The 18,764-nt window shown below is 44.4% G+C and overlaps 1 protein-coding gene and 1 pseudogene across 50 annotated transcripts; one reads left to right on the top strand and one right to left on the bottom strand.

The window, feature by feature from the left end:
• Positions 1–292: 292 nt before the first annotated feature.
• On the top strand, positions 293–845 carry LOC136468523 (uncharacterized; annotated as a pseudogene).
• A 1,662-nt stretch (positions 846–2,507) lies between these two features.
• On the bottom strand, positions 2,508–16,925 carry LOC136475634 (auxin-induced protein X15-like). 50 transcript variants are annotated; one of them, XM_066473200.1, is made up of 13 exons: positions 16,599–16,925; positions 16,280–16,415; positions 14,884–16,134; positions 14,025–14,280; positions 10,987–13,916; positions 9,249–10,845; positions 8,883–9,162; positions 8,707–8,803; positions 8,484–8,616; positions 8,306–8,387; positions 7,594–7,670; positions 3,709–7,297; positions 3,075–3,513 (listed from the first exon to the last, which is right to left on the bottom strand). In XM_066473200.1, the coding sequence occupies exons 3-4, from the start codon at positions 16,027–16,029 to the stop codon at positions 14,173–14,175; spliced, it is 1,254 nt and encodes a 417-aa protein (XP_066329297.1). In that variant the 5' UTR covers positions 16,030–16,134; positions 16,280–16,415; positions 16,599–16,925; the 3' UTR covers positions 3,075–3,513; positions 3,709–7,297; positions 7,594–7,670; positions 8,306–8,387; positions 8,484–8,616; positions 8,707–8,803; positions 8,883–9,162; positions 9,249–10,845; positions 10,987–13,916; positions 14,025–14,172. The 50 variants fall into 50 exon arrangements, 49 of the variants coding, with proteins under 49 accessions (XP_066329308.1, XP_066329311.1, XP_066329307.1 ...); XM_066473201.1 differs by having other exon boundaries at positions 7,594–7,663; XM_066473198.1 differs by having other exon boundaries at positions 3,709–8,387; positions 9,249–10,164; positions 10,300–10,343; positions 10,790–10,845.
• Between the last annotated feature and the right edge of the window lie 1,839 nt (positions 16,926–18,764).

The following is an 18,764-nucleotide window of genomic DNA, read 5'->3' as shown; positions in this document are numbered from 1 at the left end:
GCAACAACGATCCAGCCCAGCCAAACGAACAGGCTGATTGTAGATTACTCATGCACACTACTAGTAGCATTGTTTAGTGCAAGGATACAGCTAATAATCCAAGCACATCCTCGAAAAAAGCACAAACTCCGTCCACACAAGAAGGCGCGCGCCCAACCAACCTGCATGCAGCCATGATATACCCATGCTGCAAACAACACTCCAAGTCCAAGGCACTGCTCACACATGCTTTCATCCCTCACTCTCCTCTCCTCTCCGTTTTGATCATCATCCACCAGGTGGCAGGTGTGGCATGGCGCTGAATCGATCACGCCACCATTTCCCATCTGATCGATCTCTGCTCGGAGCTAGACAGCAACTAGCGCAGCTGAACGACAAGATCAGGAGCAGAGCAGGCGGTCTCGTTCTTGGATCGGCGTCGGCGTCGGCGATGATGGCGATCAAGGGCTACTTCCGGGCGCCGGCGAGGCTGCAGGGGAGGAAGAGGAAGCAGGAGGAGGCGGAGCGGGGTCTCCGCGGCGGCGGGGACGACAGCCTGGGCGCCGCGCTGCTCGACGAGGCCGAGCTGCCGGCGGTGCCCAGGGGCTACTTCGCCGTGTACGTGGTTCGTCGTGCCCACGACCTACCTCCGCCAGCCGGAGTTCCGGGACCTCATGGAGCGCGCCGCCGAGGAGTTCGGCTTCGCGCAGGCCGCCGGCATCCGCATCCCGTGCCGCGAGGACTTCGAGGCCACCGTCGCCGCGCTCGAGCTCGAGTCCGCCGTGGCGCGCCGGCGCCCCCGGTCCGGCACCGGCAGAGCCACCGCGGCGGCCGAGCCCAAATTGCCCAAGGCCAGGTCTTGGTAGCAAGCCAGGCAGCCATGCACGCAGTCATGCAGAATTTGCAGGCCATGAAGATGTGCAATGCAAGGATTCTTTCTTTGCAGCTGAAACTGACTTGATTAGATCAAGTCAGTCAAATCATTAGGCATTAGCTTTGGAGCAGTAGATAATCGATCTGTGGAGTAGTGTTTGTTTTGTAAGAGCTCTGAAAATGGTGGCATGAAACAATTAAAGGAATAATTCATTCTTTGTTTTCCTGTGGTTAATATGAAGATTTCCGGTCATGATTTAAGGCATTTTTTCTGTGTGTTGTTGCATATTCTTGAGCATCAAACCCAGTTTCAGTGACACTGTTTGTGGATATTTTCAACAACAGTAGTTAATGACATTTATCAACATTTTGAAAAATGTAACTATTGTTGTTGCATATTATCAACAACAATAGTTAATGGCATTTGAAAAACTTGTCATGCTTATGAATTGTGATATATGAGCGGCACACAATTTGCCATCATGGCCCACTTTCAGTGACACTGTCTGTGGATCATCTTAAGATGGTTCTGGAACGGAGCATGCAAGCATGTCGCCGGATGATCCTGAGTTGAGTGTGAGTGATTTCATTCAAATTCATCTTCCCTTGAAAGAAAACATAACTGATTGAAAGAAAACATAACTGATATTCTCCACAAATGGCACTTCAGCTTTGTCTTCAGTTCAGGCTCTAGAACCAAGATAGCCTACATTTGTCATCTGTCCAAGTGCTGTCCGGATTTGTTCAGAAAACAGGATGGCAGAGATCTGCTGTTCTTCCAGTTGCAACAAGGGCCTTGTTTAGATCACCTCCAAATTCCAAGTTTTTTCACTCTCTCTTCATCACATCAATTTTTGGACGCATGCATGGAGCATTAAATGTAGGTAAAAAAAATAACTAATTGCACAGTTTGGTTGTAAATCACGAGACGAATCTTTTGAGCCTAGTTAGTCCATGATCGGATAAAGTTTGTCAAATACAAACGAAACGTGCTACAGTGTCCAGATTGCAAAAATTTGCAATCTAAACCAGGCCAAGATATAATATTCTTTGAGCTGGCAGAACTGAAAAAAGATTGCAAATATCTTTTATCCGCGGGGATTACTTGGTCTCGAGAAGTGCATATCTGTCGGAATACATGTGAAGAAGATTTCATGCTTTTTGTGATCTAGTGCTCATGCCATGTGTAATTGTACGGCATGTATTTCTTTTGATCTGGAACTCTCTTTAATGAGTCTCAGTAACATAGTCTAAGGCCCCGTTCGCTGGTCTGAATTTTGTCTAAAACTGACTGAAAAACACTGTTCTGGCTGAATTGTTGTGAGAGAAAAACACTGTTCCGACTGAAAAAACAAGCCGAACAAGCCAAATTTAAGACAAGCGAACGGGGCCTAAGAGTAAAGAATGTGCTTTAGACCTGTAGCATCATTTTTTAGCAACCTGTGTGCAGCAAGAGGCAGAGGTATATTAAGTTATATTATTCTAAGGCACAGCTCTCTTAAGTTAAAGCATTGACTTCCCTATAGGATTCTTGGTAGTCAGGACTGAACTTTTCTATCTTTCAAAACTGAACTAAATTGGATATTGAACGAAGAAGCTAAGGACAGAATGACTGATGATAGTTGCCACCTCATCATTGCAAAGAGGTGAGCGAGGAGGATGCATCAATTATGTGTGTATTGTTCAACTTCTGAACAATTACAAAAAGAAAGTTAAAGTTGAAGTACAAAGAACAAGGTGGAAATGAATTCTTAAGAAAAGGAGACATTTACGCAATCTGCTTGGAGCAAATCCTTCATTTTAAAATCTTACACAAAAAGAATGTGAATCCCACATTTCATCCTCCGGTATCAATTTGCAAATCCTGTCAATTTGTGGACTCTTCCTCCTCTCTTCTCCATGGAACACCAAGAACCAAGAATGGAAAAAAAAATAGGAGATGTTGAGAAAGAAACTCATCATCTGCATAAGATCCCAGGCTGTGAATAACAGTAGCACACCGCCTCCTTCCTGCCCACCAGCCTCAGGATGCCCTCAAACACCTTCACATCACAGGGGATCCTCAGAGCCCCCTCATGCTGGAACCCGAATTCCTCCTCTGCCTCCTTCAGGAGCTCCTCAAATGCCCAGTGGCCTAGGTACTCCGTGGGGATCACAAACCTCTTCATCTCCATGCCGACGCACACTGCAAAGAAACCCTTTGGAACACCATGGTTGCTGCTGCTCTTGCCGGCTTTTGGTGAGAGTGCAAGCCACTTCCACTTCTTCAGAAGTTGTTGCAGCCTCACAATGTCTCTGATCTTGTTGCTGCTTGACCTGCCTTGCTCCCTCTGCCTCTGCTTTCTGCTCCCTCTGCTGGGTGCTACTGACAATATATATGAGGTTGGATCAGTGTCTAAGCATGGCTTAGCATGTTCACCGGGTTAGTTTGAATGTACTAATCAGTGGCTTGATACGATGCTTTTGTTTAAGTCTGAGGGCAGGTTTTCTTTATGTTGTCGTTCTTGACATAAACTAAAGCAAAGGGTATGAGCACATGTGACAGCAGCTGGTCAGAGTATTCTGATTGTACTGTCTGGTTAAACTTGTATAAACTGTAACATTCTAAAGCCCTCAGCTGCTTTCAGCACTAACATCATACTTCATTAGTTTGGAATGTGCCTACATGGAAGAACATGGAAACTTAGTGACATCAATATCATTGTGCCAAGTTCAGACGTATTTCCTGAACAAATAAAACAATTAGCTAACAGACAGTTGTGTGAAACTGCTTAAAAGGTTCCCTGAATTATATACACAGCGATTGTACTTTTTTTTTTGAAAAATAAGTTGATCTTTCCATGTCACGTCAAATACCTGACTAACTTCTGAAGAATGCAAGTGCAATCCAACTGATGAAAGATTCCCCCACTCTGCTAATGATGAGCAAAGGGCCCAGATGTTTGCAATCAGCACCAACTCTACTCTACTTATCTGAACCACCACGCATGATTTGCTTCAACCTCATCATTGATGCAAACCAATTGACAGTTCATGGTTTGGAGAAGTACGCCTCTAGTCCTAAGCTTTAGGTAGCATTCGAAACTAACACTGAAAGTTCTGGTGTTTGACTATGAAACAGAAGGTGCTCAGATATTGTATATACACGGTTTCACATTGTTTATTCCTCAGTTTTCTTTCTGGTGTTAATCATTCACAAATGATACCTTTTTTCTGCTTAAGATCATTTACTAATCTTTGAATCTTCTTTCTTTATTTGGGGGTTATGGGGTCAATATCAGCGTTCAAACCTTGGTTATGCTTCATATCTCCCATGTCTATACAACTATTGAAAGCACAGTTCTTGCTACGCTTTTACCTGTGAAAAAGAATACGTTAGTTCTGAGAAAATGGAGATGTGCTATATTAGAACAATTAGAATCATGTTTCAGGTAGTAGTAAAGTATTTCAAAGTACTTGATCAAGCTCAGTTTACTAATGAGGAATTATTGCATAACTAAAGTAGGCATTGGTCCCCTACTCAAAGAAGGAAGCATCGGCATGATAAATTCTTTCAGACAATCCACGTTAGATTAGTGTTGAAAGAATTGGTCCCCTACTCAAAAAAGGAATAAAGGATTATATAAATGTAGCATGGTTCTCCCATCTAGCCCTGTCTACATTCACACAAGAGTTCCTCCTGGGTACTGTCTACAGACCAGTACATCAACCGCTATATCAGAGGTTCATGCACCTTAAGTTTCTGAAGTACAGCAATGTTGGCTCACTCAGGAACACACATTAAACAAAAAGAAAGTACCATCGGGACTAAGGATGCACCTTAAAAAAAATAGAAGGTGCCTTTTCTTGTGGCCAAAAAAAATGTGAACTCACATTGTTGCATCAGAGTGCATAACTGAAGTAACTGTTGCTCCCTCCTCCCTGACACATTAGTCACTCACATGGGCTATGAAATTCTAGCAGCTGAGCAGATCGAAAAGCAGATATGAAGAACAGAACAACAGAGTGCAAATGGTTGCACATGCCATGGCATCAGCAATGGAGCAAGTTGACACATTTGCCAGATCTGGCATCATGGCCTCGTGGACGGCGGAAATGGCATGCTAGCAAGGGAAGCATATTGTCATGACACTCTTCACATTCATGTTTTGGGAGATCATCACTGAAAGTCTGCAAGATGAATGTGGACAAAAACAAATTTCCAGTGTTTAGTGGGTAGTAGACTGCAGATGCTTTCAAGCGGACTTGGGGTGTATGTAGCACATAAACATAAGAATGGCAATTGGGTCACAGAACATATGCATATGAAAAGGGTCTTCAGTTAGATGATTATTATCACTGGACTCAGCCATTGTCACCACAGCAACTAAGAACTTATCTGCTACTGAATAATTATGTTAGCAGTTTAGCACTAATATACAAGGGCAAGAAGGACCTTATAGCACCTGTCTTTTCTGTCAGATATTCAACTTTATACATGAAATCTGAAACAGCAACCCTGAGTAGCTCGGCAGTCAGATAACTTGAGAAAATACCAACTCACAATGATAATTTAAAGTACATGTTATCAGAAGTCTAACAAAATTAGATTTATTAGTTTTAGACAGTTCTATAATTATATATTGAATTTACAAGTTTACAGTATTTAGGGACCGATAGGACACAACTGAATAAGTTTGAGGACCTAAATGGGTGATTTGGAAGTTTTGGAACCTAGATGGTACGGCCGAACAAGTTAGGACCTAAACGAGCGATTTGAGAGTTTAGGAACCGGGATGACACAGATGAACAAGTTTGAGGACTTGAACGGTCGATTTATGAGTTTAGGGACCGGGATGACACAGCCGATCAAGTTCGAGGACCGCCAGTGCACCTTACTCTAAAATTAAGTATCACGATTTTGAGTAAGGAATTGTACCCAGCGGAGGGACCCATGCTCAAGGCACTGGTTGCTCCTTTCTCACTAGGCATAGTAAGTTGCTTGAAGTCGCGGACCACAGCCGATGCATGAAGATGTTCGCAGTGCAACTCCTCGACTCGGACGGACACCAGGAAGAAGACGATCAACGATGGCGTGCACGCACCAGGAAGATCCGACGAGGTCGACGAAAACGAGCAGTCACGGTAGCGGAAAACGAGCAGTCGCAGCGGCGCTCCCCAAAAACCTGATCACCCGCACACACTCGAGCAGGTGTCGCAGATGTGGACGATGGTTCCAGAGGCCTGCTCTCCCAAGTCTCTGTGCGCGCAGAGGTTATGACGGGGAAGGCTCGGTGGTGGTTCGACGGAGAGGGTGGCGCCTATGTGTTGTGTTGAGTACGTGAGAGCATCGGGCTGGAGCCTAGAGTTAAGTAGCACAGGAGTTCCAGAAGTCCATGGACACACGCGAGTTACGGGAGGGTAGGACCGTGCCGCGCCGCAGATCTCCATGCGCGGATAGCCGCGACTCACCGTTCCTCCGTTCGAGCAGAACCGCAGGTTACGGGAAGGATCCACATCTTGCGGTTCGTATTCTGACTCCGTACGTTACTCCATCCAGTAATCGACCCGAGTGGCAAAATTAATCGCGCACGTGCACGCACGCATCGCAACGCACGCTCGCCACGGCTCGGCGGCGGCGCGCGCGGCACACCCATAGTCTCTTTCAACTTCTAAATAGGTGCACACATGGTTTACCTATTTAAGTTGACTCAACAAAAGTCAAAATCTAGTACTGGATTAAAACTATAAAGCACCGTAGCAATTCAATATGGGCCTAGGAATTATTTAATTATTATTAAATAAAATATGGCCATGAGAAAACAGTTGCTAGTTTGGTTAGGGGTAATCTTACAGGGATCCCTAGCGGGACACTGATGCAAAATAGCTGTACGTAGCAAGGCCTACAGATATTATGGCTTATATATGGGAACCTATTAGAGGACAAACCCTGTTAGGATCAGGTGTATGTATCCGTAATGGTTTGGGGGGCTGCATCCTTAGGATCGTGAAACAACAGGCAAACATAGTATTAACATAGTTAGCTGATATTTATGATGTTTTCTGTCTTTAATAGAAGCTGAGGAAATGTCTTTACTGGTGTGATGAGTTCTGCAACATATAATGCAATGGGGACTGTGAAACTTACATAGGATGCACTTACTCTCAGCATGCGATGGCAGTCCCGTCAATGCAATGGTAGGAACACCAAGAATAGCATCGACCTGGTATGCGATATCTGGCCTTTGTAAGTTGTAACGACAGGGGAGAGACACTGATCCTTACCTCATATTGTTTTCCATAAAGGCCTCTGATTCGGGTTGGAACAAAGGCGCAAAAACCACTACCAGCATTTATAAGTGCATTTTCCTCAGCTGTTGTTCCAAACAGGACCATTTCTACTGTTGGTGGTTCATCTCCATTTGGTGGGTCAATGGGATCACTCACCAGAATAGCAAGCCGATACCTGCAGGGACAGAATCGGATATAAGTTGCCATCATAACTAGAACCGTGATCCCCTGTTTAAGTAAAAAATAGGGACATGATGGCATCTTTTGTGCAGGACATTTTTGTAGTTTATATAATTTTAGTAATGCATTCTTGCTTCTATTATACAAATCACAATATCTTCTGTGTAGGACAATTTTGCAGCCTATATAATGTAAGGAATATATTTTTACTTCTATTATAGAAATCACAATAAAGCAGTAAGCACCTAGTAACATAAAATTCAGCATGCATGGTAGGCTATAGTGTTGTACCTTGGATTCCCATTTGTGCCTGTACATGTGGAGCCAGTGCATTTGTACCCATCCACGGGAAGTGACTTTACTGTTTTCTTACACCCAGTGACAGTGCAAGCCAAGTACCACCATGTTTGATTAATACAAAAACTTGATAGGTTTTTATACCAAACATATACATAGATAAGGCGTGGGTTATTGAATTTAGCGAGTTCAGCAACCGTGACCGTTGTTGGTTCAATCAGAGATGGTGCTGGACCATGCCATGTGGGCATGCTTATAGAACCAAAGGTGTTGCAGAGGGAGCATGCTCAACAATATAATTACTACCTTCGTCCTGAAAAGAATGCAACTATGGGTTGCGTGCCACGAAAAGTCGGTCACGTTTGACCAAGTTTTTAGTGAATAACATTCACAGTTATGTCTTTAAATTAATTTATTATGAAAATACATTTCATAATTAATCTGATGGTATTTATTTGGTATCATAAAGATGGATACTTTTCTATTTATAATTGGTCAAACTTAAGGTACTAAAACGTGACACTGTGCTAGAATTGCATTCTTTTGGGGACAGAGGTAGTATATAATAACATGTATATCTGCAATACTATCCTAGGTATGTGAAGCTATATCACTTTCAAAGTTTAGGGGCATCGATCAGAGCAGTAACAGCATGGAAACTGTATATGGCCATGCAGAGGGAAACATAGTTGACATTGATACACACCTATTCTGCAATGCCAGAACCTCTGGAAGCATGGAGTTTACATAAAACCTGCATACGAAGGAACCTTGCAGCGAGAGGTTACCTACAGTCAACAATATGGGGAAGTGAATAATGACTGAAATCCCTAAAAAGAATAGGCTGTGCATAGGAAAGATTCAAGAGGCATAACATAGCACACCTTCAAATAGTTTAGCTGTCATTCCAGCAAAAAGGATGACAACTAGCCCATTAGATGCCATCTGCATGTATATTTCTCAACATCGAAGGTATGAGACAGTTGATCCCACAGAGGAACCACTGCCTTTTTCTCTCTACATTATATTTAGAAACATTAGACTGGCATACAAAGGATCTTTGAACTTAGTAGGAAGGACATGAGGTGCTTTACAAAGGATACATACTTTTCATCAATTATGTATACATTGTGTAGTGGTTTTATGCCTTTGCTAGTATTCTGCTTCTTAATGTGTGACGAACCTGCCAGAATTCCAAGAGTATCTACATAGAAGAATTAATATAATAGGTGTAAGAACTATGCAGAAGGGCATATGAAAACAGGGTTTGTAAGGCATATTACCTTAGGTATATTCAGCTTTATTAATCCGGGTGTGAAGAACATCAACCCAACTGGTCTGCAGGCGTACATTGGAATTTGGAAATGTATCTGGCACCAACCTCACCTCATGTACTCTTGTATGAGCAGTAAATGGCATCATATATGGATGATCTACTGGTCGATATGTGGGCCGACCATTACAGATCTGAAATTACTTGATGTGCTACACAGAATCTTCGTTGACTTGTTCCTTAAAGAGAGAGATCCACCTTTGCGGAACCTGACCTGCCATAGCTTTTCCCTGCCGTATTATAAGAGACTCACATAGTTATTAATAAGACAACAAAAAGTATAACATGTACAACCTGTAGTCTGAGCAATGTCTACCTCTTGGGGCCTGTCTGGGACAGCTCCAGGTGCTCCAGATTCACAAAAAAAAAACAGCTCCGGATCTGAATTTTTTAGCCAAACACCTCCGCCACATCAACTCCAGATCCACCAAAACTCCAGTTCTGAGACCCAGATCCATGGATTTCCTGAGGTGCTCTGAAAACTCATGGATCTGTGGAGTTGGACAAAATTACCCACAATGCCACTCGTTACATAAAAATGACGGTTCGTTGAGTCTCTTTTCTTTTCTCCGAAGCCTTCCAACGCCGCGGCCATGGCCTCACCCTGCAGTGCTCGCCCCGCTGCCTGGATGTGCTCGCCGCAGCTCCACCGCGCCGGCCCCGATGCCAGTCGCACTCGCCGCGGCCTCACCGTGCGCAGCCGCGCCAGTTGCTCTGGCCCCGCCGCGCTCGCCTAGCTCCGCGCGGCCCGCGCCTGGCCGCTCCACTCCTCGCCACCAGCAACACCGAGTCCAGCCGGGACGGCCCAGCTCCACGCATGCTCACGCCTGATGCGCTGGCCCGCCGCTGGCCACACGCCCCGGCTCTGCCCCCACACCGCGGTCGCGCACGCCTTCCCTGCGCCCTCCCCGCCATGGTCGCGGCCTCTGCGTGAGAGAAACGAGACGGAAGACGAGATGAGGAAACTGGCGCGCGGGTCCAAGGTGTCAGTGAGACAAAGAGAGGAAGAAGAGCACTCATTCATGGGCTGTAATTGGATGGCTGTTGGGCCGGCCCAGCAGATCCACCGTGGAGCTCTCCCAAACACTTTTTTCAACAATAGCGGGATCCGAGATCCACGGTGGAGCTGCTCAACGGTGGATCTGGTGCTCCGGATCTGGTTTGGGAGAGCTGGAGCTGGAGCTCTCCCAAATGGGCCCTTGATCTAGTAGCACCAGATGAATCCAAAGTGGCTGCGATGGAGTTTCAATGTTAAGGTTCTCACAAAATCTGACTGCTTGTACTCCGATTGTTGCTTAATGGAGTCTGGAGTGATGTCTTTAAGTAGCACGTGCTCCATTTTCCCTGCATAAATAGTTATATGATACCTGGATCCGTACTGAAAGAGGACTTAGCTCTGCCTGAGGCACGCCTACAGCAAAGCAAAAAAGCTTTTAAACCAAGGATGATATCATGGTGTATAGCAAAAGTTGATGTAGCCGTACTTGAAGTATAGGCTCTGCTTTAAACCAAAGTGCATATCATATGATAAAACAACCCCACATTCCTAGACATCACAACGTCCTTGAACAAATGTTGAGAACTTTGAAATCCCATAATAATACATATCCTTGTACTGGCTCCACATTCCCAGCAAACGAAAAAAAAAGAACCAAACTACAGAAGAATTAGGCAATCAACAACACATAAGCATCAGTTGAAACTGTTCCCATGGAATGAAGACCCTGTTCTCAATTAACTTCAGAACATAGGTGAAAACGGTACTTGTGAGCCTTGAAATATACCAATTAAATTAGTTGTGACATCATCTGACTACTACATTTTACCACCTTATAAATGCACATAGTAGCAACCTACCTGGTTGGTAAACTTGAACAAAGTTTCTGTGTACACTCTTCTTAATCGCTCATTATCTGCATACAAACAATTACTCATTTCTCCTGACCTCAAGAAGGTAAGTAAATGACTAGCTATTGCATAATTTACAGTGTCATAAGAACAAGAGACTGTTTAAACTTGCAGACATGACTGGAGTGGTTAACATTTCTTAAGACCTGTAATGTGCAATCCAAGGGCTTCACGCCTCTTGAGCTAAGCAGTGCAGTTCACTCTTAAAGCCTGGACTTCCATAAGTGCATCTTTGTACCCCTGTTCAGAAAAAGGAACCGAAAGACAACACAAGACCAATAAGAAGGGCAGAAAATGCTAACAAGTATGTAGAATGGTACAAGCCATCTTCCTTATGTAATGTAAACTCGTACAGTTGGACTTACAGAAACTAGTGAACTTCCGTATATATACGACCAAGGCAAAAGCCATCTGCAGCATTTGTTTTCGACTAACCCACAGCATTATCCTAATACAACATCCAACTGCTTTTCGAAAAAAAAAAATTAATACAACATCCAACTAGCAGGCAGCTGATAGTCCGCCACCAACAGGACCACGCTACTCTCTGGACAAGAAATCCGGTCGAACATGTCAATGTAACTGGAGGCACCCACTACCGACTTGCAAATGCAGCCATTGGAGCATTTCATCGAACATGAGCTGAGGAGTGAGCACGCGCTACCCTATGCATAGGCTGAAAAAAGAACTATCACTACAATTTTCAAGTCAGACTCTGGCTGCCTAGCCAAGAGAACCAATCACGCCCTAGCTCACTAGCTCCGATCTGGGTGACGGTTGCTCACCCACTCCAGTCCAAATCGAAGGAGCTGAGAATACTCTAGATCTACTTCTGTTGAGGATTATGTGTTGATTTGAATTCGGGGTAACAGCTTGGAGGTCGTGCAAGTGGAGTCCATGTCCTAGGATTTTTTTTAGTTCTGATAATGCATTGGTCCTCCATCTCGACCCATGCAGGTGCTTGGCTTGGTAACACTACATGCAGCCATTTAACTTGTTGACATTCCAGTCACATTTGCTTGAAAGAAGATGTTTCTTCTTTGGATTTTGCTACGGTTGAAATTTGTTTGCGTTTCTCCAAGTAGGTCAAATCCTCAGTAAGTGACCATGGCTTGGATTAGTTCACTACAGGTAGTTAGAAATTTCTCAAACAAATGGAACTTACAGCAGATAGATAGACCTATGATTTCTCCAAACATATATTTGTTTTCCACAATAGGTGCTCACATTGAATTAAAAAAAAAGGTGTTCACATCCCTTCCTGCTGTACCAGGTTCCACATAAATATTTGTGAAGCACGTATCAACATATTCCTTTTTTGGGGCATCCTCATACCAATTTTTTTAACTAGTATCAATATATTCCTTTTTTGGGGCATCCTCATACCATTTTTTAAACACTACAGAACATAGCAGCCATGTATGATGCAGGTTGTTGTCACAAGAAAGGATAGAAAAATTGATCAGTAACTAACACAATATTACGTCATCAGTTGTGACTATGAATTATATTTTACCGATAGGTATTTGTTCTCTATTCAGCAACACCATGTACTTCCAAAATTTGACAAGTGACTATTTAAGTGATTGCAGGCTTAGATAATTTTTGGAACACACACTACATTGCTCCAGAAATTGTCTGAAGAAAGGGTATCGGTCTGCACTACCAATCACATTACTAAGTGAGCCCCTGAATCTGCAGCACCAAGGACTTTGAGAATTAGACTGAACATGCAGTACTGTTCAGTTGTAATAAGTGACAGAAATCCATGGGCCTAATGTAATAAGTGAAATATTCTAATCCAAACAAAAAAAATTGTTCTTTAGTTACAGTTCCATTAATCTTGTCAATTCTTAATAAAATTACATTTTTATAAAAGTATCTGAGTGTGTATCATAGATTCAGTAGCCTTGGAAACCTTCGATTCTTTCCCTGCTTAAGTTAGGCAAGGAGCTGAATGGATGAAAATTACGTTGTGAACGAATGATTTGTCCATACTACAAGTTAAAAGACACACTCGACTCGAGCTCTGCATTGCCATTAAGAAATATTACCGATGGGTGCTTTCATCTGACTTTTACTCAACCAAGTTGGTGATGCATTTTATTCCATAAATGCAGTTAGATGACACTTGAGCGTTAGGCCAGTCTCAATGGGAGTTTCATGTGATTTTCATTTGCATTAAATAGGTTGCCACATAGGTATTTTAGATGATATGACAGTGTACTCTTGGCACGATTACCAACTCTCTGAGTCATGAAATTAAATGCCTGTAAAACTCTAGAATGAAACTTTGCATTGAGGGAGGGTGTTTCATCCAAGTTTCTTTTCATTTTATATGACATGGCAGTCTTGGAAACAACGTCATGAAACTATCCATTGATAGCCTGTTCGGCTGGTCTATAAGCCGCTTGTGCTAGTTTGTACGGCTGATTTGTTGTGAGAAAAATACTGTACCATGCCTAATAAGCCCCGGTTGAAACAAACAAGCGAACAGGCTGTGAGACTGGCCTTAGATGACTTTACCAAACTCCTTAACTTCCCGTGGTAATTCTTGTAGGTCCTTCCAATATGCACCCAACATTCTCAAACCCACCAAGGCCGGCACAAAGGAAACAGTATGCATTTGATGTGCCAATGCTAGCCCTGTGGAAATTGAACAATGTATTCCTTTTCACCAACTTCTCTATTTGATCTTATGAGATGTTGTTTATTAGGTGTGACAATTGCATGTGTGTGCTGTTCTACAAAAGTGGTTATGATGTACTTACTTTCCTTTGATAGCAACCATTGCCAGGCAGCCACATCGAGTGATTTTTTTTTCACACTTCCTTCTCCCGCTGCGCACAGGTTCAGATTGTGTCTCATCTTTAGCCTTACGGAACCCTTCCCTTGAGCAATAGAAACACTTATTTATCAGCAATCCATTCTTTGCTTTGTGCTGACCGACATGTACCGGAAACCCAACATGTGCAGCATAGGCTTTGTAGAACTCTCTGGCTGATTCAATATCCTCATATGTCGTGCCAACTGCTGGCTTTAAGGACTCATCGCATTCTGCTGTGTAAGATGAACCCTGCATGAAAACATCATTATTGCGTAAACATGAATGACTGCTGGTAGAGATCATGCACTTTTTTTTGTAACACAGCAACAACAGAAAGTTTCTTACTAAGGTACACACCATGATTTTTGTGGTGTTGTAGATCCAACCCTCAAACAGTGGCGGAGCTTCTCACAGGCCAATAGCTTCTCACAGGCCAACAGGGGCCATGGCCACCCCTAAACTTGTGTAAACTTCATTAGTTGCAGCCATTTTGGCTTGATAAAAACTAAAGATTAGCCTTGTTCTTTAATGATTGCCCCCTGCTGGATTTAGGTCCAAGCTCCGCCACTGCCCTCAAAGTCATGTAGCCACAACCCGGTGCGAAGGATGATCTCTGCATAAGAAAACATGAATATATTACATGGTACAGACTAATTATGTCTTTGAAATACACAGTACATTTTTTCATACATTGAATGATACACTCAATGATTTTCGGGCTGCTGCACATCCCACTCCAAAAGTGGCATCCACTTGGACTACTGATTCCGCATCAGACAACACATCTGGTGAATCAGGTGCTACAGCGTTGCTCGTGTTAACATTGAGAGAGAGAGAGAACACATATGAATTAATTGTTGTTTGTCAAAAAAAGAGGATAGTAATTTTGTTACAAACAGCTTACAACACACCCACATCTATTGATAACATACAAGACGCATTCAAACATACCCTTTCTTTTATTGGTATTAATAACATAGGCCCCATTCGGCTTACCTTATAATCCGCACTATTCAGCTTGTTTTTTCAGCCGGAACAGTGTTTTTCTCTCACAACAATTCAGCCATAACAGTGTTTTTCAGCCAATTCAGCCAAGTTTCAGCAAGCCGAACGGGGCCATACAGTCAACTGGCTAGCATGGTTCAATACGCAGCAAAGATTCCACATATGGCACCATTAAATGCGAAAAAGGGCGTGAACCAATGACGAAATTTACCCCTTCCCCGTGGTCATACAACAAGCCATATGGCATACTGACTACTGTTTCAAGAGATCCATCATGGAGGTTGCACTTGAAAAGGTGCCGGGCATCCACGGAGAGGAATACCGTGCCTTGATCAGCTGAAGCACAAGCATAAACACGAAGAATCCTTGGTATGGGCAGATTGACACGACAACGTAGTGACCATGTTATTATGTTTTGTCCATCTTGTGCTAACCAAATGGAGACTTCGCACGGGGAGGGGGAGTGGACATAGCACAGCTTGCCACTTAGCTCACACATAAGGTCATTGGGACTTAGGCAGCTCCTGCATGGAGGATTGGGGTGCACAGTGAACGTATCATCGCGCATGCTGAATCGAAGGATAACATCTGTGGCGAGCTTGCCGTGGTCAACGTCAGCCACGGACTGGACCGCACTCCAATAGAAGAATCCTGGCAAGCAAATAGGAGTCCTGGCGTTGATAGGGTAAGGTGGATCAATGGTGGCTTTCCATTCCAACGTCTCTATGCCATCACCAAACGTCAAGACCTCATGTCCAACGTCATATTCTGTACGTTTTTGTCCTTTACTGTATGAGCGCAAGAAGTGCCTAGCCACCTTATACGTACCACTGGAAGGATCGAAGCCAAAGGCGACCCTTTGGTCCAACGACACATTCCGGGTGCCCGGCGGCAACTCGACAAACTCCTTGGTGGCCGGGTTGCACACGAATATGTGCCCTGTGACGCTGGGGATCAGAACCAGTCCGTCGCAGTGCAGGGGGATGGTGAATCGTGGGATGCCATTGGGACAAGGCTTGTTCATCATAATGAGCTTGGCGACCTTGCTCTGCGCTGCTGGCTGGAAGCTGTAGATGTGCACAAACCGAGAGGCCACCTTCGTCGGTTCCGGCTGGTACTTCCGGAGGACTAGGACCATGGATGATGAGCTAGCTCTTGCAAGCTCCAAGTGCAGGCGGACGAAATGAGGGCTGGCTATGTTGGCGCACCACGCCTTGCAGACGGATTTGAAGCGCACAAGGGACTTCACAGGAAGGCGCACAAGGATCTCCAACAGCAGCACCTCATCTGGAATCATGCTGCCACTGCCGACGTCCGGCACCACTGGACGGCGTCGTTTGGAGATCGGCTGGTTCATATATCCGTCCTTATTAATCCTGACTGCCTTCAATCTGCTCTATCCAGCCTGGTCATATATCCGTCCTTATTAATCCTGACTGCCTTCAATCTGCTCTATCCAGCCCTGCGCGTCCACACGTATATAAGTAGTAAGAATACAAGGGCAAGCACAATACTCCGACTCGGAATTGAGACCCGATACCGATCGGTATCATACTAGCAACAACCAAAAAATTTCGTATGTGGATCAGATTCGAACAAATCTATACCTTATTATTTTATTATATATATTTATATATTCAAAATTTTGTTCTGCCATCAGTTCTACCGCGCTCCCTTCGGAGTCCATATGCCCCACGCTCGATTCAAGTTTACTTATACGGCGGAGACTTAGATCCATACAGCCTGCAAAGGATAATAATATAATATGAATATGAATATAAAAGCGGTGGAGTTAAATCTGTACAGCCTGCAAAGGATAATAGGAGCGCCCGCCAAAGAGAAGGGAAAAAGAAAACGGCCAAAGATCCAAAAATCGAATCGAAAATGAACTCTAAATAAATAAATCGAATAAAAAAAGCAACGAACCATGGCTGCGACCCAGACAAGGACCAACGGCGTACCCAGCAAAGGCACAGCGCCCCCGGTCCGACTAGACGGCGACCTTCAGCAACACGCGCCCAGCGTCCACGGGTGGCACTGCGAACATCGGAGCTCACCAAGCGGCGGCGGTGGCGGCCATGGATTCGCCGATCTGGCTGCTTGGGTCGCGATTTGGCCAAAGGAAGCTCGATTCGGTTGAGGTACTTCCGGAGAATAGATTTGGGAAGAGGAGAAAGTGAAGGGGAGAAGAAGTGGATTTGCGCGTATTTGCGGTAGGGTAGGGAGGGGTGCGGAAGAAGAAGAGCGGATGGGTGCGGGTCTGCGGACGGGAAAAGCAGCGCCGCAAGTATATGCGCGTGCACGGTCTATCCTGGCCGTTGATTCGGCCGGCGGGTCCTACCATTGCATCGCTGATTGTGGAGTGTTCCCTCTTTTTTTTTAGTGTTGCCCTGTACTAGGGTTATTTCTGGTATAGAAATGTACTCTCCCTTTCATGGGCGGACCTGGTGTTGTGCCCGGGTATTCCCGGGCATACCCAATATTTTGCCACATATGTATAAGATGCTCATATGTATGATATAGTTCTTCTTTGATCTTGGCTCAATTTGTAATATATTTTCTTTAGCTTGGGGTTTGGGCATACCCAAGTTTGAAATCTTGGGTCCGCCACTACTCCCTTCTCTTCTCTCATATTGTGATAATGGCGCGTCCCTGGGCGCTTGGCACCATAAATATTTCAATGTCAAATATTACTTTTACAGAAGAAAAATGATCATAAGAGAAAATATTCCTCCAAACTTGAAGCCAAATGATGTATTGTCAGCACCCTTCGACGCCATTCCAGCAGACTCGAACAGGGTGAAACAAGAATCAAGATGCAATACGTTCATTGAGAAACGCGTGCAACAACAAGCAGTCCCAAAACCAAAACCCACGCAATCGCGGATTCCCGGTTGGGAAGAAACAGAGGGAGTTGATCGAAGGCTTACCTTCTTGTGGTCGTGTTCGCAGGCAAGCTAGTTCTCGCCGGAGACGGCGAGGCGCACCAGGAAGAAGCAGATTGAGAGAGGCATCGTGGCCGCCCCTTCCCGCATCCAGCGAGTCCACGTCACTCGACTCCTTCACGTGCTTGCGCCGACGCCACCATGATCTCCTTCTTCGCCTCACGGCACAGAGTCCGCGGGGAACGGACGGGAGGGAGGCAAGGAGGCCATTACATCGGCGGCGGCGGGCTCGAGCAGGATGTCCGTGTGCGTCCGTCAATCACGGATCACCTCACGAAGAAGGATGCGCCTCACGAAGAAGGTCATCATGAAGATGGAACCCGCACACTATGCGCACACATCATCAGTGTTTAGAACCCAAAACAATGAATTATCTTTTGTTCGAGAAATGGCAAAGATATAATATAATCTCATATTGTGAGAATATTTAGAGAAAATAATAATTATCGACAGTGCTGCCTCTATAATTGTGAATGTTTCTCTGATGAGAACCCAGATCCAGAGAAAAAGTCCATGACAAAAGTCGATTGTAACAATTATATCAAGTCAATGAAGAAAGCAATTGAGGTTGAATCTCCTATTAAAAAGAAATAAGCGTTCTGCTATATCTCTAGCAAATTAAATGAATGAATATGAAATATGCAGTTAATAAATGGATTATGCCAGGTAGAGGCTTTTGGCAATTTTGCAACCAAGAGTTTGACGAACCTCAAAATCAAAATCGTGTTCCGGCGGGGATCAATCTATGTCCAAGGCGATTGTATCAAAAAAAATCTATGTCCAAGGCGAAGTTGAAGTTCGAACCAGAAGTACGATTTTCGGCGAGCCACCAAGTCAAGAGCCGCTGCGGTTCTAGCGAAGGCGGTGAAAAATTTCTGGCTGGTGGCTGCTGCACGTGGAATGAGGCGGAATTAGGTGCTCTGTTCGCTTGGCTGATAAGTCATGGCTAAAAGTACTGTTAATTGATTTATTGTGAGAAAAAAATATTATTCGTTGCCTGAAAAAAATATGGCTTATAAGCCAAACGAAAAGGTTAAAGGTCATCACCGTGCGGTTCCAAATTGCAATCCGTCTGCGGTTCTCCCAGATCAATTTGCTGCGCTCGAGGCAACCCTCGGTCCCATGCTAATCCGAGTCCACCACGATC

The sequence above is a fragment of the Miscanthus floridulus genome, chromosome 8 (assembly GCF_019320115.1).
Source record: "Miscanthus floridulus cultivar M001 chromosome 8, ASM1932011v1, whole genome shotgun sequence".
In the NCBI taxonomy this organism is placed as follows: domain Eukaryota; kingdom Viridiplantae; phylum Streptophyta; class Magnoliopsida; order Poales; family Poaceae; genus Miscanthus; species Miscanthus floridulus.
Note: the sequence above shows the minus strand (reverse complement) of the source record. Positions and strands in the feature narration are given on the sequence as shown.